The 22,904-nt window shown below is 39.4% G+C and overlaps 2 protein-coding genes and 1 long non-coding RNA gene across 6 annotated transcripts; 2 read left to right on the top strand and 1 right to left on the bottom strand.

Annotated features, from left to right (window-relative positions):
* The first annotated feature begins 245 nt into the window (after nt 1-245).
* On the top strand, nt 246-4,247 carry LOC129723592 (uncharacterized). Of its 2 annotated transcripts, XM_055677910.1 has the most exons (6): nt 246-329; nt 392-1,407; nt 1,472-2,625; nt 2,681-3,513; nt 4,004-4,095; nt 4,152-4,247. In XM_055677910.1, exons 1-5 carry the CDS (start codon nt 323-325, stop codon nt 4,045-4,047), a joined length of 3,054 nt encoding a protein of 1,017 aa, XP_055533885.1. In that variant the 5' UTR covers nt 246-322; the 3' UTR covers nt 4,048-4,095; nt 4,152-4,247. The 2 variants fall into 2 exon arrangements, with proteins under 2 accessions (XP_055533885.1, XP_055533884.1); XM_055677909.1 differs by lacking the exons at nt 4,004-4,095; nt 4,152-4,247 and having other exon boundaries at nt 2,681-3,779.
* A 143-nt stretch (nt 4,248-4,390) lies between these two features.
* Nucleotides 4,391-21,205, bottom strand: LOC129723759 (sorting nexin-17). 2 transcript variants are annotated; one of them, XM_055678169.1, is made up of 7 exons: nt 20,660-21,205; nt 20,405-20,511; nt 7,322-7,514; nt 6,533-7,251; nt 6,270-6,476; nt 6,110-6,208; nt 4,391-6,051 (listed from the first exon to the last, which is right to left on the bottom strand). In XM_055678169.1, exons 2-7 carry the CDS (start codon nt 20,465-20,467, stop codon nt 5,887-5,889), a joined length of 1,446 nt encoding a protein of 481 aa, XP_055534144.1. In that variant the 5' UTR covers nt 20,468-20,511; nt 20,660-21,205; the 3' UTR covers nt 4,391-5,886. The 2 variants fall into 2 exon arrangements, with proteins under 2 accessions (XP_055534144.1, XP_055534142.1); XM_055678167.1 differs by having other exon boundaries at nt 20,405-21,205.
* Nucleotides 11,156-14,142, top strand: LOC129723761 (uncharacterized). 2 transcript variants are annotated; one of them, XR_008727813.1, is made up of 3 exons: nt 11,156-13,858; nt 13,960-13,997; nt 14,052-14,142. It is a non-coding gene; the product is annotated as an uncharacterized LOC129723761 (long non-coding RNA). The 2 variants fall into 2 exon arrangements; XR_008727812.1 differs by having other exon boundaries at nt 11,156-13,768; nt 13,828-13,997; nt 14,052-14,139.
* Nucleotides 21,206-22,904: the final 1,699 nt, after the last annotated feature.

Raw genomic sequence — 22,904 nt, 5'->3', positions numbered from 1 at the left:
TGGAGTCCGTGTGCAGGTTTTTATTGATTTGAAGATATTTGCAGTTTTTCCACGGTTTCTGCAGATTTTTGACAGAGTCTCCTTATATTTGCGCAGATTTTCTTAAAATGTGTGCAGATTTTTACAGACTTTTGCCTGCGCGAGCGAATTTTTCAGATTTCGACATTTTTCAAAAACATCTGGCATCTCTGGTCCTAGCGTCCATTTTTGTTTCATTGTGAAATTTCAATTTGAATTTTGTAAACCGCAAGCTTAGTTCGTTTTGTCTTACACTTTCTAAAAATTAAGGGTATACTTTCCTGCACACGAACAATCCACATTAATGGAAGGTACGTTTTATCGCATTGCGATATGATTGCAATACAAATAAAAGATTCTTACCTTCAAGCAGATTTTCAAACAATTACCTCCATCCATTTGAATACGATTGTCCAGCTACCGGATGTAATATCGTGGCAGTTAACGGAACGTACAAACAGCTGGATCAATGTCCACTGGTTGGAAAATCGTGTACAAACCAAGCTGAGAAAGGCTGAAACGACGTACGCACAGGCAGGATTAGACAGAGAAGATTCGTACTACATCCAGGCGTGCTTCCGAAGTCTGCCCGATCCGACCGATTTGGATTTGAACAAGGCATGCAAACTGTTAAACGATAAAAACAAAGAGAACGACATTTCAAAGCGTCCGCTAGTGTACTACAATGGTCACTCAGTTGAGCAGTCCGATTCGGGAGTGAAACAGTTCTGGTTGAACGATGAGGGATATTCCGGAAAAGTAAAACATATTAATATTTCGGAGGTTCAACAATGGCTCGAAATGCCGGCTATTTTTGTATACGATTGCGATTCACCTGGGCGATTCTTGGAGGGTCTTACGACGGAAACCGAAAATCTTCACTTGGTAAGCTGTGGAATTCATCAGCAATTTACCTGTCCACAAAGAGATTTATTCAGTCGCGTTTTGGCACGACCTGTGCACACAGCCCTGGAACAGCATTGCGTGAAACTGGATGTAGTGCTTGAGAGGGAAAGGATGGACACTTTGCTAGGAAATATTAAGAATAAAAAATCGCTGCTTGGTCAATTGTACTGGATTCTTACGCTTTTAACAGACACCATCGCGTACAGCGCACTCTCAGGGCAACATTTTAAAGGATTTTTTCGCGATGATTTGCTGACTGGCACATTGTGGAGAAGATTTATCCTTGCGCAAAAAACTTTAAAGGTTTACGCGTGCTTGCCAATGTCGCACCCTCCTTTACCCGATTGCAGTGAAAATAAATTGTGGTCACTATGGGACAATGCTATCAATACTGCCGTGAAACTTCTTCGGTTTGAGGACAAGCAAGAAAACACTCTTGTTGATGATTTTTTCCATGATGTATTATCGTACTCAGGCGAAGAGGTGAGCCATTAAGAAACAAAAGTTTAGTTTCGCTAAAATGATTTTTTGTATATTTTTTTTTCAGTATTTGCCGCTTGTTGTGGAAGCTCTGCAAAATTCAAAACATTCTTCAAATGCCATGGACGTTCTGCAACTCAATTGGCCAACGGTGCGAGACAATGCACAACTCTTGGGTAATATGATGAACAAACTTACCAGGTTGCTCATTTCGGAAAATGCCGAAATCTTCAACAGCTCAGTTGAATTGCTTGTTCACATCTTTCGTCAGAACCTTGCCCTGGGGTGCCATTTGCCGGCATTCTGTTGCAGCCATCTATACAAAAGCCTTGCTATTGAAACAAATGACGACCATATTTTGAAGCAACTCTTTCTACAGGTGACGATGCTGAAACATTCTCCCGAAAACACATTTGCCGATAGAGAGGTATTGTCCAAATTTTTTGATCATCCTATTGCGGAAATTCGAATGTTGGCTTTGAATTTGATTTCGAATATGAGTGAAAAGTGGTCGTCAGAGCAACTGAAACAATTGCACAATCTGTTGTATGACTATAGTCCAAAAGTTCGTGCTTCAGCTTTGAGAGCTTGGCTTACCGCGAATATTACCGCCGTTCAAAGTGACTGCGTTAGCGATAAAATCCTCTCAATGATTCTTGATAACTCACGCAACTTGTTGATGCGCAGAGAATTGATGTACGAATTGAGTTCGATTGCAGTCGAAAAACTCTCAGAATTAGTCGCTGTTTCCAAACATGACTCGTTTAGTTCTTGCGAAATGACGAAAATCAGCAAGAATAAAAATAAGTCCAAACAGAAAAAGATTGACTCAACTGCAATGGTCAAAGTGTGGCGCATGATCTTAACTCTAAGTTCAGACCCTGACCCAGAGACAGCGTCCACAATGCAAGCTGTAGTTTCTCTGGTGAAGCAAAGGTCTCTCGAAATCGATGCTGGAGGCAAGAAAACAGCAAAAAAGAAGGCGGTGATTGATAAAAATCCAACTTCACTCTCGGCTCGCCGACAGCCTTATCTCGATCAGGCAATTCGAGAACTTTTTGTAGAGCCCTCTCAAACTGCTGTCCCGGTGGCAAATGGTGTTTACTCGCTGGATGTTTCAGAAGATGGTCCGATAAAACATCAACTGCGATGTTTCCAAACGCAGCGCGCTCCAGAGTTGATTCACTTTGGGCCCCACCATGAGTTGGCGTTTGCTTACAGGTGAGCATTACATTTTTCAATTAAATTTCAATATCAATTTTGAATTGTTTTTCAGAGATCGTGTTGTTTGGCAGAACTTTGCCGACGATTGCAGCTACAATCTCAAGCCTGCCGCTAGTACTAGTGATTCCAGTACGACCGTTTCTAGTCTTCTATTTTTGGAGCCTGTAGCATCACCGGTTCAGCTGCTTGTTGGTCACAGCAATGGCGTAGTACGGGTTTGGCAGTCGAACGTTTTGATAGCCGCTTGGCAAGCGATGTATGACCTAGACTGTTCCGTTTCATCGAAGTCAAAGGTCACAACCAAAGGCCTTCTACTGAGTGCACTCGGTAAGACCGAGTTAGTAACAGCCGGCGACTCTAAGCAGCTACGGGTTTGGGATTTGTGTAGCGAAATGATGAGTGCAGATATATCAACTGGAACAGATCAATCAATCACTGCTATAGCAAGTCAAAATCGTCAGAATGTTGTCGCTGGTTTCGCAGATGGTTCAATGCGTATATTTGATTTACGAACCGCTGCTGCAGGTGGCAAAATGACGGTTGCGGTAAAACACTCCAAATCTGTGTGTACTATCAGCGTTCGAGAAGACCAGTTTAGGGTGATCAGTGCTTGCGCTGCTGGGACCGTCAATGTGGTTGATTGGAGAAAACCCCTCAACCCTGTAAAGAGTTGGACCTACGATCATGCCGTTTCGGATATAGCAATACATGAGAATTTGCAGTTGATTGCTGGTGCCGCAGAGGCTTTAGATGTCCGTACGATTCATGGAGAAGAACTGTATACAGTACAGCGCCCGGAGAGCGATGGAAGTGTTCCAGTTGATGGAGCTAAGAAGCGACCCCCTTCCAGTGTGGCATTTCATGCTTCAAAGGCGTTGATATGTTGTGGGTACAAGGACAATACTGCGGTACTGTATGGAACTCGAGCGATTAATATTAGTGAAGACTAACCTCGTTGTTCACGTTGTTTCGTTTTTTTTTGTTTGACATTCAATTCGTTGAATCGATTCAATTTTAATTTAGTTTAATAAGGTCGTATTAACTCGTTAATACTATTATTTCACTTTTTTGTTTCCCCCGAGTGATATAACATAAAAAACACTTCAACTTTGTTTTTAAATAGAGAAAAACTTTTAGGTTAGGAAGTTTAACTGAGTGAAGTTTGTTTCAAGGCTTACATACAAGAAAACAACTCCGCAAATCAATGGTTGTCAGGATGCCAAACGGGGTGGGAAGTTGTAAACTACGTTTACAAAACTATGTTGCACAAATCGACGAGGAAGAAAACATGCTAAATTTATTTTTTTTGCTCCAAGCTCAGGTCTACGTATTGACTCTGGGAAATTTGAAAAACGAAATTATTTTTTTATCATAGGTTGCATTGTAAAAGCGGTAAATAGTTGTAGCAATCAGATGTGAGCAAGTGTTGGCAGTTGCTTCCACAACGCTTAAACTTCAAAAATCAAGGTGAGTCAGGATTTTTTTTTAATTTTGTCAAACTGATTAAACTTGGCAAGTTACAGTGGGGTGTCCACGTAGCACGTATGGTGGATGAGCGACCGGCAAGATGATATTCAGCAGAGAACCACATAGAAGCTGACGACTTCAAGGCAGACCCCGCACGGATGTGCTGTCGTCGAGGGAGAGTAACATCGTGATCGTGATATAACCCAGAGTCAGTTTTCAGAACGATTTCAAGCAGAGGAATTTTGCCACGAAAAGCTCTCCTCAGGATTTTCGTTATGAAACAAAACATGGGAAATTATCGGAAATTATTCCCAATTGGACTTTATTTTATACTTCAGTGTGATTCAGTTATTTCTCATATAGACCATCATTACGGCCATTGCCCGTCACTCGTGCCATTCTGTTGAAGGTTTATTTGGTGCTCCTTATTTCATGTTCTACCAGTGATCGCAGTAGCCCACGATTGATTATTTTAACGATGAAAGGTGCAACCTAGGATTGTGTTTGTAGTTCTGAACTGATTCGGTTCCTGTACTAATGTCGAGTATTGTTTATTCATTGAGTTTATAATCATAGTATTGAGTAGTATTACTGTGGGAGTGGCACAAAATTGCAAACAGCTAAACTTAAACAAAAACGCCTTGGCTTTCGATGATCAATGCATAGATAAACAGACGTAATACCGTTAGGATAATCGCTGTCGAGGGAACTTGGTAATACTAAAACACCATTTATATGAATTGAAATAACCTAAATTTTATGACCGTAGAAAACTGCAACTTTCATTTTCAGAAAGTTTCTCTTCAACAGGACATTCAACGTTCAACACCGCCCGGCAATCGACGAGTGGAAGGCAAAAGTGTGAAGCGGTATTTGAGGTTAAATCTGACACAGGATTCGAAACGGTCGATTGCCATGGAGGTACGTAAAGAGAATTTAGATAACAATTTTTTCGAAGTTTATGTTCAAATAACTTATGTATTTCACCAAACATGTCATGCAATATCTTTCCCATAAAAATTCTATGCTATACAGGATACACGAATGAATGGAAGTCCTGTTGAATTTAAACAGTTATCAGCGTTGGAATTTTTACCCAACACGCTACAGCTGACAAAGTTCCTATCAATCAAAGAAACTCAACCTTTAATGAAAGCATGATGTGGAGTTTATCATCTGCTTATCTGTGCTCATCGATTTCCTGATTTGCTGGACGCTTTAACTAATTCTATTGTTTTTATCCACTGGAAGACTTGACATTCATACCTTTTTTTGCATTTGCGATGAAGAATTGATTTTTTATTGCTAAACAACTTTTGGTATACACAATTAAGGGCCCCATTGTTACAGTCACCTCACTTCGTGAGAGGCAAATGGCTCTAGTAAGGAATAGCTTTGGTGATTGGGGTGACTGTTAAAATACGACCCTATAGTTTATCATATGAGGAAGCATACAGAACAACTTAAGCTCTAATATATAGTTTACAAAACAAAATACGCTTGTAGAAAAATGTACAGTGTTACAATATATTTTTTATGGTACGGCAAAAATGCAGTGCTTCCGTACGTGCTAAATTCGTTTGTAGATTGACTTTCATAGCAGCGAGTGTGTTTAAAGATATATGGCTTTTGCTAACCTGAAATTAGTGCTAGGAGGTCTGTTTTTCATGAAACTTGTTCTCTCGCTTTGAGACCCCCAAAAAGACTTTTTCTCGACAAACGAAAACAATTGGCGTACATCCAGCACTTAATCACGATACATAGCATTATAAAGAGGGCGTTAACTAATATTTACAAATCATCATCGCCAATCCATTCGAACGCTTCGTTGTGAACCGAATCTTTGCCGGATTTGAAACGAACTGTCGTGTTGAACTCCTTCAGCTTGCGTCGGATAAACGAGGTACCATTGTGGCTGCTGCCGTTAGTTTGATTCGTTGTACTGTTACTGTCGCTCTAGAAAGTAACGTTATAATTTGAGCAGTCAATCCTACTGTAATCGGAAAGTACTTACAATGCTACTGAGAGTGTCGGTTGAGCTGGAATCGGTGATGTAGTAGTTGGAACCATCCCGTCTGATGTAGGAAAGAGGAGCAAACTCCGCCTGATGAGTCTGTCGATGATGATAACGATTAGTTGAGCAATTTTTCGAGACCTGCTTCAGCGTACGTTACCTGTATATTGTTGATATCAGACCCGTTCTTCTGATTGAGCAGTTCATCTACGATCGACTGAAGGCACACGGACATAAGCATCGACTGTTCACTGTAAATCGTGATCCATTTGAGCTGATTCTTCGCCATCAAGTATTCGAATGAGAGCTCCAAGTTACCCGAACCTTCCCGGCTTTCGGACGAGGAATTTGATGATATTTCCTCATTCTAAAATAAACGAATCAATTAATTTTGAACCACAAGCAAAGTTGCATTTTTCGTACACTATGAATCGTTGTTACCCGCCAGCAGCGAATTCTCGTCACTTTGAATTTGGTTTCCTGTATCTTCTTTCCGCAGTGGGTCAGCATGTTTAGCTCTCTATTGCCAATGATGACGGTTGCCATCGTGTTCTGCTGTGGGTAATCTACGCACACCCGCGGAAACTGCAAGCAACCATACAGCGGGAGCTTTCGCACGATCTCCAAGTACTCTCGTTTGTTCCCTCGTGCCTGTAGATCCGTCAGCTGCTCACTCAAATCACGAGTGGTGATAATCCAACCACGTTCCACGTCGCTCAAGGCCTGTATGTAGAGTAGATTCAACGCGATTCTATCCCGCAGCAGCTCCAGATCGTAGCTAGTGTCCCAGTAGCTAGTTCGTATCACAATCTTGCAGTCTTCCCACTGCTTTTGGGAAATAAAAGGAGCTTCGAAGTCCATCAACTTTTTGGTAATGGCAATCTCTCCGTTGGTTTCTTTGCGCATCAGATACAGCGAAAAGTAGTACGTAAATTCTTTGGGCAGATCAACAAGGGCACATGCTTTTTCCAGCACCTTGCTCGAGCAGTCCGTGGTGAAGGCCTTGGTCGCTATCCGGTAGCCATTCGTGAGGAACACATCCACATTGGCTTCGCGGCATTCCGTGAACGATGACTCCTGCTGGGCATTGAGCAGAAACGCTCGGAGCAATTCGGAACGGCACAACACCGGATCCTGTCCGACTGAAAATAGCAAAGAAAAAAAAAAAACAATGAAGAATATTTAGATGACTGTTAAACAAATGGTTCTTACCTAGTTGAATGTACCGCTCGAGGCTAATTCTCCGCTGTTCGATCTGGCTCGGTGTCAAAGGCAGCAGCTTCTTGGGCGGAAAGCTTGGCAGTACCAGCGTGGGCAGTGACCGCTTTAGCTGTTCGTGCAAGCTGTGAAGTTGCTTGTACCGGAGGCAACAGTGGAAGCTACCGTTGATGTGTATGTTGAAGCCCTGTGGGAGTATAAGGCAATAAATTACTGCTGGTGCGTGTGTTTGTTCGCTTTGTTTCCGATGGGAATTCGTTACAACTATTGCATAACTCGTTACAAGCTGCCGCCCCTACACTAAGCGGTTAACAAAATGCTTGAGCGCGTGTTTGCCTATGATTCGCGGTAGGCACGCTGCCGGCAACATCGTCGCTTAGCTTCTCGAGAAACATGTGTACGATCATTTAATTCAATTTTCGCTTTACTGTGAAGCAAAAATTACGAATGAATAGCTGCCCTTCAAGTGGTCTTTATTCATATGCTGCTGTTCACCGAAAGAAGACCTTTTGAGGTGGAGCTTCTAGCTAAAAAATCATTTGCTGTGCCCCAGTTTCCCCTTTCAAGTGGAAATACGAACTTGAAAGCATACGAGAAAATATTAGCTAAACTAGCTCGGTTCGATGATTTCACGAAAGCGAAAATTTCAACGACTAACATCGAAAGTGATTAACGAGAGGGTGGACGAATGGACGCTCGTATCGGGCATTTGCACAAGTTTATTGAACCTTTTTTAATTGATATCGTTCATCAAAGACATGCGTGTGCATACTGAACCTGCGCACTAGAACGCACCCGGAATGCGTCACATCACGTCACATTTGATCTACCAGCAGATTTTAACGAGCTAAAACTGGTGTCTTGCTGTGATGACGACGGCACTGGCAGCATCACTTGGGACGATGTTGCCTTAGCGCTTTAAAAAAAAAAAAACGATGGAATGCATCAGCTAAGGTGTATGTGATTGTGAAAGTTCAAGTATGCTCCAGCTGATAAGCAAACGCTCATTTTGAGCCATCCGTTGTCAGGAGTGCTACTAGACGAAGCAATTGAATTAAATCTGTGCGGATTTAGTTTGTTACTGATGGAAGGAAAATGTTTCGTTCTGTCACTGCTGTTTCATGTTGGGTTGGAATAGTACATTCAAATTTGTCAAATTTCCTTTTACCTTGGCACATTGGATCCGAATCGATCGCTATGTATTATCACTCTGAAACCGCGTATGTCTGTTGACCTAAATTACCTCAAAGTACGCCATATCATCTGGTTCGAGGCCGTGTATTCTGTATATGGCACAAAATCAAATTAGTTACTAAAATTAGCGTTTCACAATTATGCGGGTATACAGCACAATTGGTGAAAAGTTGGTGTTTTAACGAAGGAATACGTTTTCCTTCACTATACTTGTGTACATTATGTGAAAACTGGATTAAGTCTGAAACGTTTAGAATGGCAGATTCAAATGCTAAATAATAGCTTTTACACAAATTTACCAAATGTAATAACAAATATGTAGTTGGATAACTGAAATTAACAAGAATTTCATGATATGCTAATCATCACTACTTTTTCTGTTTATTATCGCGCGGTAGAAATTCAGAAAAAGTTTTTAAGTCGAATATCCCAATGCATTCTTTTTACGATTGGTTCATTTCTCTGCCGCAGATATCAAAAAGGATTACAAAATGCCGATTGCCAACGTATTTTCTGGCAAAAATACATGTGGTTCAGCGAAGGATTACTACGCATATGTAGAAGCCAACGAACTACCATTAAATTCGGTTGTAACCTTTTGGTAGTCTAGATGCAAATAACAAAGGGCTCCGCGGCCCCCAGAAGAATTTCAAATACCAATTTTGCAATACGAGTCCGCATTTTTCAGTCGCATATCGTCTAGGTAGAGGTATCTAGAAAGAAATTTCTATTGCCTCTCAAATTACTTTACCCAAAAGCTTCTAGGCCCTTTTAGATGAGCCTCGTGGCTTGCTTCCCGGCCGCGGACCTCCAGTTGGGAACTACTGGTATAGAAACTTTTGCAGTGTAAATATTTTGTTTACTGCCTGCCATAACAAGAAATCTCAGTGCATTTAGCTATTGCTCGGTGCTTCCCGTTGATCGTCCCCACCCGCCACTGGAGGTACTTCTACCAATACCGGCTTGTTCCGTTGAAGTTCCTGCGGCTGCTGTTGGTATGGCACTTCTCAACTATCGTCGAATTAACTTTGATGCACTTGCTGTATATCTTTCTGCATTGGATTGGGTAGCCTTGTTGGACGAATTGGACGTTGATGATATGACATTGCGTTTTTGCGATGCTATCTGCAGTTGGTTAAACGATATTCTGCCGGGAACTAGACCTCCTCCAGTTCCTGCTTGAGGTAATGGTGAACTGCGAAGGTTGAAACGATATCGTAACGCAAGACAGAGACTGCTCCGCAAACAACGAACACTCTTCAATAGACGTGCTTTCAAATGTGCAAGTGATGCGTACCGTAGACTGAATAGTTCTCTCTACAAATCCTACGTATTGCGGACGCAATTCAGTTTGCGATCTAACCCTAAAAGCTTTTGGACATTTGTGAACTCAAAGAGGAAAAGCTCTCCAAATCTTCTAGCGTGTTCTTGGGCGGCACAGACTCTTCGACTGTCACGGAATCTTGCGAACTGTTCGCTGATCATTTTTCTTTTGTGTTTGCCAATGGCTGTACAACACAGTCTAAAGCTGAATTAGCTGCAGCTGGTGTATCTGTTGGTGCTGTTGACATGGACTTTTTCGAAATCACCCCTGTTATGGCCATTGCTGGTGCCAAGAAGTTGAAAAGCTCCTACTCTCCTGGTCCCGACGGTGTTCCAGCTATTATTTTCTGTCGCTGTGCTACTGCTCTTGCCGTGCCTCTCAGTCGGATTTTTAGCAAATCGTTTGAACAACAAAAGTTTCCAGCGCTGTGAAAACAATCTTTCATGTTTCCGATACACAAAAAGGGGGACAAACGTGACGTAAGGAACTATAGAGGGATAACCAGCCTTTCTGCCGGATCTAAGCTCTTCGAAATCATCGTCTACAGTGTGATTTTAAACTGCACTAGAAGCTATTTATCAGTTGATCAACATGGTTTTATGCCGGGTCGTTCAGTGTCGACCAACTCGATCGACTTCACAAGCACCTGTATCTCATAGATGGAAGCTGAATCGCAAATTGATGCTGTTTATACAGATATTAAGGCCGCTTTTGACACAGTAGATCATCGAATACTTTTACATAAGCTTTCTAAACACGGTATGTCTGAGAGACTAACCTCTTGGCTGAGCTCGTATCTTTTAGGCCGCACCTTGAGTATTAAGCTGGATTTCGCAGTTTCACGGATATTTAGCAACACTTCCGGAGTCCCTCAGGGCAGTAATCTGGGTCCACTGCTGTTTGCTTTATACTTCAATGACATTGCCATTTTGCTAGGAGCCGGATGCGTATTGGTATGTGAATGCTGTCCAGGACTGCCAACGCCTGCGAGCACTGTTGGAGACGTTTCCTGAATAGTGTAACAGAAACAAGCTCACAATAAGCATCGCTAAATGTGTATTCATAACATTCCATCGTTGTCATGTGCCCATTGCTTTTAATTACCAGATAAATGGATGTGTTCTCGAAAGCGTAGATCAGATTTGGAGTTATGTTGGATCATAAGCTCACTTTCAAACAACATTATACTGCTGATATTTACCCGTTGTAAGCTGTTGGATTTGGATACACTGGAGAGTCGTCGGAAGATTCAACAAGCTACCTTCGTGCTTTTTCACCTTGATTTTCGAGCACCAAGTAAACTGCTTCGTTCGTCAAACTTACTGACAACTAGGTCTCATCGGACCTTGTACGGCTTTTTTGAACCACTGACGTCATGCATCCGTACCTTCTCGTTGGTCGAAGATTTATTCGATTTCGGAAATGTTTCCTCACGTGCTTCTGGTGAAATAATCTCAAGGTCTAGGATGTTGCAATAGTTTTAGATTTAAGATTTTCATGCAGATAATATTAAAAGTGTCAGATGAATCGACCAAAATACAAATACAAATTTGCATGCTCTCATCGACCCATTCAAGAGTGTATTAAAAAAAGGCGTCGTTATATGAAAAAGTAAAACTTGATAGCACAAAACCAGAACCAAGTTTTTCGCTCTATCGTTTGCATTTTAAAAAATGGACGAAATTTGCCGATTTTTCATGGGTTTACCTTCACACGTATTGGCGAAACCATGGCTAGTTTCAATCGTGGTAACCCATGAGTCAGATGACAAAATTTGACAGCTCTATCAGTTGATTTCTAACCGTGATGGTGGAAACAGTGAAACTACTCCGTTCAAAAGTGTGTCAGTTCAAAGCAGCGTCGAAAACGGACATTGGCGGCACTTTGTGGACGCCGGATACGCCCCTTCCGGCATCTACAACATCTTGGCACTATTGGACAGTAATCAGAGCATCGAAAGAAAGCCCGGTTCTGTATGGCCGACGACTCTGAGCGACAAGAAGTTCCAGAGAATGCTGAAGAGGAAGACAGGAGGAAAAGTGGCTACATCTCTGCGAGAGGTCGGTGCAACCGGCCAAACAGTGAAGAGGTACCTGGCGAACATAGACATACATACCAGCAAGTGGCAGTCCCGTCCACTGATCTCGAGGCTGTAGAGAATGACACAGTGGCAGTGGCTGAATAATATAGCCAAGTCGATTCGCCCAGCGAATAGCGACGAGGCGGTAATCAGGCCTATCTCACCCTGAATGGCAACGACTGGCAGTGCACTTCATATTTGACTTCCCTTAAGCAAGAAGTGAGCTCCGAGGTGGAGTTTATTTTACACACCAAGTTCCCCAAGTAGGTGCTGCTGTGGCTGACAGTCAGCGAGAAGGGGATGTCAAAGCCGCTCTTCTTTCGCTCCGTGAACGGGAAAATTTGTAGTACGAAATGCCTACCAAAAATTGCATCGTTCATCAAGAAATACCATAAAAATGGTTTGTTCCCATTAAAGCATCGTATCGTCGCAAAAAAATTATTTTCCAGCAAAATAATGCCAGTATTTACACCAGTTCGGCTACAAAATCATGGTTTGCTACCCATAAAATAACTTACTGGAATGGCCAATCCGCAGTTCTGATCTAAATCCAGTGTGAAATTACTGGGAAATCCTTGTAAGACGCATCTACGCCCATAAAAGGCGAAATTTGTTGAAAGTGTAGATAAAGATTATAGGTAGATTATAGGTGTTGACAGACAAGATGTTTCAAGGGGCATCCTAGTTTTTTGGTGTCTTCGATAAAGTCGTTAAGCATGTAAAACACTATACTATAGCGATATGTAGTGCATTGATAAAGCATTACTGAGCCCTCTAGAAAAGAGAATGCAAACAAGTAAGTTTTTCCATACAAAGTTTCATATTAATTTGTACTGGAGAGTGCTGTCGCTTCTGAGGCCAGAGAACTTAAGTTTTTTGGTTTCAAAATCGACTGTTTTGTTTGAGAATAAACGTTAAATCGTTTGCTGGGATCTGTCTGCATTCGTGAGATTTCTTACAATTTTGAAACTTTTTCGGTGAAATATGATAACTTCTCATTAACGGTAAAGCCAGTGGGAAGGGTACATTCGTCTGTTTTACTTTCAAGCCCAAATGCCTCGAAATTACAACTGGTCACAGGAGAGGAATATCGCAATCAGCACAACTGCTAGAAAGCCTATATGAACTAGAAAGCCGGTTCTATGGAATCAATATGTGTGACGTTCAGGAGCTAGCGGTGAAGAACAGCATCGCTCCCCGTGAAACGTTGTGTTCTCGGAAAGCAAACCCCGGCATTTTCTTTCGTAAACCTTAACCAACTTTCATTGCCAGAGCCTTCAACAAGCACACAGTTACCAAATTTTTTCATAAGCTTGAAAATGTTATGAGCCAGAAAGAGAACTCTATTACTCTAGAAACTCTATTACAACAGCAATCATTTGTTCCGTGTATTGATTTCGATAAATATTTCTTTGAGTAAGATCAAACCATCAACAAGAAAACTGGAGATAGGGGATCCCAAAAAATCGGTTTAAAAATTATTGAAAAATAATGTTATTTAAAATATTTTTCTAGAATATTTCAGACTAAAAAGCAAATGCGGTTCTGAACTGAACCATAAAAACAACCATACAAAAATGAGAAACAAAAAAACAACAAAAATGTATGATATGAGACGTTACTCGGATCAGACTGATTGACACCAGAAATAAAAACAAAAAAAAAAAACAGTCAGTACAAGAGGCGCAATTATGCTGAATTTGAGGAAGATAAATCTGCAGTTAAAAAATTCGAATACTGGCAACCAAGGACCCCCATAACGTTACAGAAATCCGAGCAAAAACAGTAATGAACAATAAAAACATTAAATGTATTCGAGTGAATTTGCAACACGCGAAGGGAGGTACTGCTGTACTTTGGAGGCGATTCACACCGAGCAAACTGAACGTAGTATTCTTCCAGGAGTCAAGGACATATAACAGTAGGGTACAAGGTATTCCCACAAAACATTTTAGCTACTTTACGACGACTGTCAGCCCTCGCCGATAGCTGCAATCCTAGTAAACGGGAGAAATAATTTCTTTCTAATTACAGAATTCATTTCGAGAGACTTGGCAGCGATCATATTGGAGGTACCAACAACCCACGTAAAACTAAAATTTGTATTGCATCTGCATACTTTCCAGGTGAATTGGAAGAATTTCCTCCACTAGAGGTCGCAAGATTGGTTTCCTATTATAATTGGACGCGATGCAAACGCTCATCACACGATTTGGGCCAACACAGACATCAACAACAGAGGTGAGTACATTTTAGGCTTTATATCATCACAAGGGATAGATATATGTAATAAGAGGGATAAACCAACTTTTGTTAAAGTATTATGACAAGAAGTTCTTAACACTAAGTAGTCCAGTGATCTCCGGCAGAGTAAAAAAAAAATGACACGTTTCAGATGAAGCACAGAGGTCATAAGAGATCGAAAATACTCCAGTATAAGTTATCTTTATCCCCAAGGCTAACAGAACTATCAAAATCCTTATAGAGAGAACATTTGATAATTCATCGCACGACCTAATGACTGCGACTATGAAGAAACGTGTTTCCGACAATTGCATTATTCATTGGATTAACGAGATGTTGTCAAAAAGAGAAATATCAACAAACCTTGGGAGCTTTTACATACAAATTAAAGCAGCAAAAAGAAGCCCACAAGGAGGCGTTTTATGTTTGCTTCGCCGCAGCAGAATGTTTTGTTATATGCCTACGCAGAAGATTCAGACATTCAAACATTTGCATCATGTCCGACAGTCAAGCTGCTTTAAATGGTCTAAAGTTTTCAATATGCACATCGAAATTTGTTTGGGAATTTGTTCAATCACTTCAAACACTGGGTAACAATCAAGTAGATTTTTATTGGGTTCCTGGTCACTGAGGAATCGATGGAAACGAAAAAGCCTTGGATCGTCTCATCAGATCCTAGGACCCGAACCCTTCTGTGGGTTATCTGCTTCATCACTCAAAATGGAGATGTTGAAAATGGAATCCAACCAAACAAACACTTCCATTGGTAGACATTCGGAGCGGGTTATTATACCGACCATTTCTATGACTTGCAAAATACTGGAGCTTTCAAAAAAAGATCTAAGCATATATACTGGCTTAATAGCAGCATTGTCCAAGCTGTTATCACTTGAAGGTTATGAAAAACTTCAAGACGATATATGTCGCCTATGTGGCATGGGAAAAGAAGATTGGGAACACCTGTTATGCCGATGTCCGACAGCTTTTAGCAAAAGATATAAGTTTTTCGATAGAAGACTATTAAAACTCTCTGGAATCTGGAGAACAACCCCTAGTACGGTTGTGCGCTTCATTCGAAGTGTTATACCAGACTGGCCCAATGCTATCGGTCAGATCATGACGGCCACTTCCAATAGTGGTATGCCCAACACGGAAAAGATTAAACCGTTGTGATAAGACTACACAATTAAGCAAATATTGCTCACCAAATATGCTCAAGTTGGTTTTTCCAAAGCATGTTTTCGATGCTACGAAAATTATAAAAATGGATTTCAGTTTTTGTTTAGCCTCCAAGTTACTTATTAGTTAATAATGTATGAACATTTTGATACACCGTAGCCAGATTTGGGGATCCTGTAATTTTTATTTAATATTAGAGTCAATATTTTATTGTTGTCTAACAATGGGATATCATTTGTGGAAACCATCTAGAAAATCATTTTCGATTGTTTTTAAAACGATCGACTAACTAATCAAACCAATTTTTATTCCTTCTGTTTCACCTGTGCTATATAAAGTCATTCCGATATATTTTCGTCAAGAAAAGGTTTTTTAACCCTTGAAGCTCATTTAGTTAAAGTTTAGATGCAATTTCAGTTAGGCTCTCTGAACATTAATTTTCCAAAAAAATGCTCTTTTTCATTAGTTCCTGGTCACGTCCAACTACAATTATTGGAAGTTAATTAATGACCTAGCAGCTTGGCTGATTCACATGCACAGTAGTTGTAGAACAGTTCGAACTCGAATCACTGTCGTAGTTAAATCAAAGTGCAGCTTGAAACACGAATCTTTTCAATGGCGAATACACTGTTAATATAACTACATTATCCTCTTAACGTGCGTCTTGAGCTGCCCGACAGATCAGACGTATTTTCGGTTGCTTGTGGACTGGTCTTTGACTGCGTATAGCTTCAAAGTTTGTGTTTTGTCAGTGTGTCTTTAAAAGATTACCTGGAAGTTAACTCACATCAGTCTTTCTCAAGACTACCTATTTCTTTCTTTCTCAATACTTGCAATTTGATATTATTTTTGAACTTTTTTCGTATCACCTGAAATTGCAGGACGAAAAAAGAAACCACGCATCGCTACGGGAAGGAAAAGAGAGGCATCTCTTTCTGAAACTAGCATGCAGTGAAAATTTATATGATATTCTGCCTGAGAAAGAAGCCGGCGAAATTGAAATGTTCGAAAGTAAAACTATTCAAAGTGAAATTTTTGTAAAAAAGGAGAAAGTTCCACCTATTGTGGTAACTATTGCTTCTGAATTTTATATTTTTAAAAGAGAACTTTCTACGTTTCTCTCCGACGTCAAAGTTACTTATTAAATTGGCCGAAGAGGCGAATGCCGTTTACTGGCCCAAACATTGAAAGATTGGAATCGTCTTATTCAGTATTTAACTGAAAAGATGTATAAATTTTTTACATATGACACTAAGAGCGCCAAGCCGTTCAAGGTCGTATTAAAAGGTCTCACCAACGATCAAACCGTTGATGAGATCAAAAATACTTTGACAGAATTACTTGGTATAGCCCCTACCCAAGTAATTCTGATGAAACAAAAATCACGAGGCGAAAACAGTCAGCGAACTGGAATTTCCCTTGTAAATTAATTAATTCATTTTAACCGCAGTGAGGTTAATAACTTAAAATTTTTTGAAAAAGCACATGCTTTATATAACGTGCGTGTAAAATGGGAATTATATCGGAAGTTTGGCGGAGGTGAAAAGCCAATGCCGTGTTTGCCAACGTTATGGCCATGGTTCAAAGTTTTGTAACATGGACCAAAAATGCCTCATTTGTGGAGACTCTTCTCACAAAAAGGACACATGTCCTGTGAAAGAGAGTAAAAATTTTCGCTGTGCGAATTGTAACGGCAACCATTTGTCGAATTTTTATCAATGCCCAGCCCGTTTAGCAATTGTCAAGGCAAGGCAAGGTAAACAAAATTCAAAACAAACTTCAAAACAAAATTCTCCAAGCGTACCAGTGACGCATAGTTTACCTACTCCTTTGCATACCCGTTTAACATATGCACAGGTTACAGGTAGTTCGAACATTATACCACCTAGTGTTGGTAGTTCGAAAATGACCGTTAATATGGGTAAGCAAAACACGCTAGAAAATAATTGTACACTTATTACTCCAGCTAATATTGCTTCCGAAAATATGTTTTCTAATGTCAACTGCCTATTACGGCAGGTAAACTTTCTTTTTTGCAACAGGCAATGTTCGATCTTATGAACGCCATGTTGCAGGCACAATCAATGTTTGAGGCCATTCAAATAGGCACAAATTTCACTATTAAAATTGTTTCTAATTCAAAATTTAGCAATGATTTTAAATAAAACAATTAAAATATTGAATTGGAATGCTCGCTCATTGAAGGCCAATGAGAATGAGCTTTTTAATTTTTTAACAGTAAATAATGTGCATATTGCAATTATTACTGAAACATTTTTTAAACCTAACATAAAATTAAAATATGATCCCAATTACGTGGTTCATAGATATAATAGGATTCAGGGTTCCGGCGGTGGAGTTGCAATTGTTATTCATCGCCGAATCAAACATCGTGCTCTTCCCCATCTTGAGACGAAAGTTTTTGAAACTTTGGGAATTGAAGTTCAAACTGAACTTGGGATTTTATTTATTGCCGCAGCATATTTACCATTTCAATGCACACGCGAGCACAAAAATTATTTTTAAGGTGATTTACAAAAACTCACCAGAAATCGTTCGAAATTTTTTATAATCGGCGATTCTAACGCTAAACATCGTTCATGGAATAATTCTCAAAGTAATTCCAATGGCAAAATTTTATTCAATGATTATTCTTCAGGATACTATTCTTTTTTGTCTCCGAATAGCCCTACATGCTTTTCTTCTGTAAGAAACCCTTCAACAATTGATTTGGTGCTTACAGGTCAAAGTCATGTATGTGATTTGAACCCACATGCTGACTTTGATTCTGACCATCTTCCAATAACTTTTTCTTTATCACATGAATCAGTTTTAAACCCTATGAGCTCTGTTTTTAATTATAACAAGGCTAATTGGGAAAGATACAAAACTCATATTGAGAGAAATTTCAATAATGAGCTTGATTTGCAAAACGAAGAGAATATTGATTCCGCTTTGGAAGCATTAAAATGTGCAATTGTTGATGCCAGGAATTATTCTGTTCCAAAGGCTCAAGTGAAATTTGATTCATCAATAATTGACGAAAATCTTCAACTTCTAATTCGTTTGAAAAATGTCCGCAGACGTCAATATCAACGTTCTCGTGACCCTGTTTTTAAAACTATTTATAAAGATTTACAGAAAGAGATTAAGCATAGATTTACTCTTCTGAGAAATCAAAATTTTGAGACTAAAGTTGAAAAATTAAAACCATATTCAAAACCTTTTTGGAAGCTGTCGAAGATTCTTAAGAAACCTTCAAAGGCTATTCCAGTTTTAAAAGATGGTGAACGTTTTCTTGTATCCAATGAACAAAAGGCTCATACTTGCTCAGCAGTTTGAGAGTGTTAATAACTCAAATTTGAATTTTGTGAGTCCAATTGAAGATGAAGTCACACGTCAATTTGATTTAATTTCTTCCCAGAATTTTTTACCTGCAGAAATAATTGAAACTAACTTGAATGAGGTTAAATCAATTATTAAAAATTTCAAAAATATGAAAGCACCTGGTGACGATGGAATCTTTAATATACTAATCAAACATCTTCCTGAGAGGACAATGAAATTTTTAGTGAAAATTTTCAATTGCTGCTTCAAAATTGCATATTTTCCCAAATTATGCAAAAATGCCAAAATTACTCCAATTTTAAAACCGGATAAGAACCCAGCTGAAGTTTCAAGTTATCGACCAATCAGTTTGCTGTCTTCAATAAGTAAACTGTTTGAGAGAATTATTCTTAACAGAATGATGTCACACATCAACGAAAATTCAATTTTTGCAAATGAACAGTTTGGATTTCGCCATGGGCATTCCACAACTCATCAATTGCTCAGAGTTACTAATATGATACGAGCTAACAAATCTGAAGGTTATTCCACTGGAGCTGCTCTTTTAGACATAGAAAAAGCATTCGACAGTGTTTGGCATAAAGGTTTGATTGCGAAATTGCAAACTTTTAATTTTCCAATTTTCCTAATCAAAATTTTAAAAAATCATCTTACTGATTGAACTCTGCAGGTTATCTATCAGAATTCAAAATCTGATAGATTTCCTGTCAGAGCAGGTGTACCTCAAGGTTCAGTCTTGGGTCCAGTCCTGTACAACATATTCACTTCAGATCTTCCTGATTTGCCTCCAGGATGCACAAAGTCATTCTTCTGCGATGACACAAGCATTTCCGTAAAAGGAAAAAGTCTTCGTGTCATATGCAGTCGATTGCAGAAAAGTTTAGATATATTTTCTTCCTACTTGCAAAAGTGGAAAATCTTTCCCAATGCTTCTAAAACTCAAATTATAATTTTTCCGCATAAGCCTAGGGCTTCTTTCCTCAAGCCAAAGAATAATCACGTTGTCAAGATGAATGGGGTTATTTTACGTTGGTCTGACAAGGTTAAGTACTTGGGACTAATTTATGATAAAAAACTTATTTTCAAAGAGCACATTGAGAGTATACAAGCCAAGTGCATCAAATATACGAGATGTTTATATCCTCTCATTAACAGGAATTCTAAACTTTGTTTAAAGAACAAACTTTTGATTTACAAACAAATTTTTAGACCAGCAATGCTGTATGCTGTACCGATCTGGGCAAGTTGCTGTTCAACAAGGAAGAAAACGTTCCAAAGGATTCAGAATAAAATTCTGAAAATGATTTTGAAGCGTCCTCCTTGGTTTGGTACACTCGAATTACATTACATAGGCTTACTGGTGTTGAACCATTAGAAGCTATGTCAAATAAAATTATTAACAATTTTCGACAAAAATCGTTGCAATCCTCAATTGCTACGATAAGCTCTCTTTATAGCCAATAAGTTAGCAATTAAGTTAGTTGTAAGTTTACTTCCCCTTTTCTGACAAGTAGGTTTAAATCCCTACGAATGATAAGTCCTAATTGCGAAAGCAAACAAATCCTAACAATTAAAATTACAAATTTCTAACAGTGTTGAGAAGTCACCATTTGTGATTGGACACACATACTCATTATTTACTAATATTTATCATAAATACTTAAGCTACTAACAAATCCCCCCTTTAATTAAAAAAAAATCCTCTTACCGTAAACGATGAGCCGGAGTTATCCGAGCCAAACTCCTGTGTATCCGGAATGGAGAAGTGCATTGTTTCGGATTTGATTAGCTTTGAAGCATGAATCGGGGTGGCAACTGCATGGGGAGAGCAGTCACAAATGAAAAAATTGAACTGCAAACCTTCCTCTTGCTTAAGAAGCCAGAAAAGGTAATATGTTTACAATTGTAGAACACTGAACAGGACAGCACCAGATCAGCACTTCCGCAAATCGTATCAACTTGCCTATATAGTTGTTGAATGCACTTTGGTCACTACATTCTTCCGCACGATAGCAAAGTTAAATGACACCCCCTTTTTTCGCAATTTGCGTTATTTAGTCATGTAACACTCTTGCCTCTTGCTGAGGACACGGAGAATGACTGGCTGTCGTTTTTGTACAGCGTTATCATCTGCCAGTCAAAGTTGGAACCCGTTTCCATCGAAGCACAGTATCTTCACATCTCCATCTCCCGTTTGACCACCGTTGTTTACAACAAACAGCCTACAGACAGACTGGCACGCATACATCGACAGCCGCTGCGACTGGAATATATTGATGATATTTAATGATTTTTCTCACTCCTTTGTGATCCACTTATTTGCCACTTGAAAGATTATATTTATTCGTTAAGGAACCGAAGCAAGTATAGTGCAGCTTTCAGCAACATTCGAGCATATTGATTAATTAAGCAATATTGAACTTATGCTACACCTTTTTACTACCAGCCCACACACAGACCGAGCACACACCCGACTCGTATTGCGCGACAAGTACGAATACGTGTGGATAAACGGAATAAAACGAAAATGAATTTTTCTTTACACTTTTCGCCAACACGAAGTTTGACAGCTCTAAGCCAAGTGATGCAAGGTATGTTGTATAGAGGATAGGTGAGTCTCCCTACACGCAAATCGAAGAGTATCCAAGTTTTAGGTAGTTGTGACTATATAAGGCCGTCTGACGACGGAACCATTAAATTTTGGTCGAGTTTCGCAGTTCAAATAATGCGATGATTGTGGTCCAAGCGAGAGTAACGAGTTGAATTCCAACAGAAACTTATTTTCAAAGAGCACATCGAGAGTATTCAAGCCAAGTGCAAAAAATATACGAGGTGTTTATATCCTCTCATTAACAGGAATTCTGAACTTTGTTTAAAGAACAAGCTTTTGATTTACAAACAAATTTTTAGACCAGCAATGCTTCATGCTGTATCGATCTAGTCAAGTTGCTGTTCAACAATGATTGAATTCTGAAAATGATTTTGAAGCGTCCTCCTTGGTTTGGTACACTCGAATTACAAAGACTTACTGGTGTTGAAACATTAGAAGCTATGTCGAATAAAATTATTAACAATTTTCGACAAAAATCGTTGCAATCCTCAATTGCTACGATAAGCTCTCCTTATAGTCAATTAGTTAGCAATTAAGTTAGTTGTAAGTTTACTTCCTCTTTTTTGACAAATAGGTTTAAATCCCTACGAATGATAAATTCTAATTGCAAAAGCAATCAAATCCTAGTAATTAAAATTACAAATTTCTAACAGTGTTAAGAAGTCACCATTCGTGATTGGACACACATACTCATTATTTACTAATATTTATTACTAACAAATCCCTCCCTTAAAAAAAGAGTTAAATTTCAAGTTTGCTCGATTATTTTGAAGATGATGAAGCTCATCTCTATGACTGGTTGGATTCTAATTGATATATTCCACAAAGAAATGTTTAAACGCCAATGTTTCACTCATGCGTAATATTCAAACAAAGTAGAGCATGACTTTCGACGTAAACTACATCTTTGTTTTCTATACTGAGGTACATTCTGTGCAATAGAAAACATTATGATTTCATCGCCTAGCGGTAAAAGTTAAATAAATATTTCAAGGACAAATTTTGATTAATGAACCAATCACATACGAGCATGCCTAGCATAGACACACCTCCCTGTCACGTTCGTAGCCTGTACTTTTGTATTCGCGGGAATGAAATGGCATGTTACACTGCTGTGCTTTACACTGCTATAAACAGCGACATCGATGGATTAGGCAACACTGAACGGGAGTGAAGAGCACGTCAGATTTCTTCCCTTTGCGGCCATTGTTGTTTGGGGCTCGGCATCGAGGGGTTCGTCATAATGGGGGTACTGTCAAACTATAGGTAATGAGATTACGGTGTCAGGGAGGTGCATAGACCACATGAGTAGACATCAACCATTTGATATGATATTCTCTAGATCAGTATAGAAATACTGCAAGATATACAGCCCTAGGGTTGTATGAAATGGTGACGTGTGACTGAACACTGTAATTAGAGGGGTATTTTGTTACAAAAGTTCCAAAGTCCGCAGACAGAATCAATCAGTTTGCTCAGTGACTTACGTATTTTTATTTTCAGCCTTTATTTAAATTTTTTGAAGTAGAATACTTCTCTCAGGAAGTTCGGCTACATAGGGATGTGAAATGAAAATCTAAAACCGAAAAAAGTGAAA

Source organism: Wyeomyia smithii, chromosome 2 (assembly GCF_029784165.1).
Source record: "Wyeomyia smithii strain HCP4-BCI-WySm-NY-G18 chromosome 2, ASM2978416v1, whole genome shotgun sequence".
NCBI classification, from domain to species: domain Eukaryota; kingdom Metazoa; phylum Arthropoda; class Insecta; order Diptera; family Culicidae; genus Wyeomyia; species Wyeomyia smithii.
This window is presented reverse-complemented; position numbering and strand designations above follow the sequence as displayed.

Coding starts and splice junctions, on each gene's coding strand:
- LOC129723592 (XM_055677909.1), top strand. Junction 1,408..1,471: donor TATCGTACTCAGGCGAAGAG/GTGAGCCATTAA, acceptor TTTTTTTTTCAG/TATTTGCCGCTTGTTGTGGA. Junction 2,626..2,680: donor GAGTTGGCGTTTGCTTACAG/GTGAGCATTACA, acceptor ATTGTTTTTCAG/AGATCGTGTTGTTTGGCAGA.
- LOC129723759 (XM_055678167.1), bottom strand. CDS start 20,467: ATGCACTTCTCCATTCCGGATACACAGGAGTTTGGCTCGGATAACTCC. Junction 7,515..20,404: donor ACTCCGGCTCATCGTTTACG/GTAAGAGGATTT, acceptor ATACTCCCACAG/GGCTTCAACATACACATCAA. Junction 6,477..6,532: donor GGGTAACAACGATTCATAGT/GTACGAAAAATG, acceptor CGTTTATTTTAG/AATGAGGAAATATCATCAAA.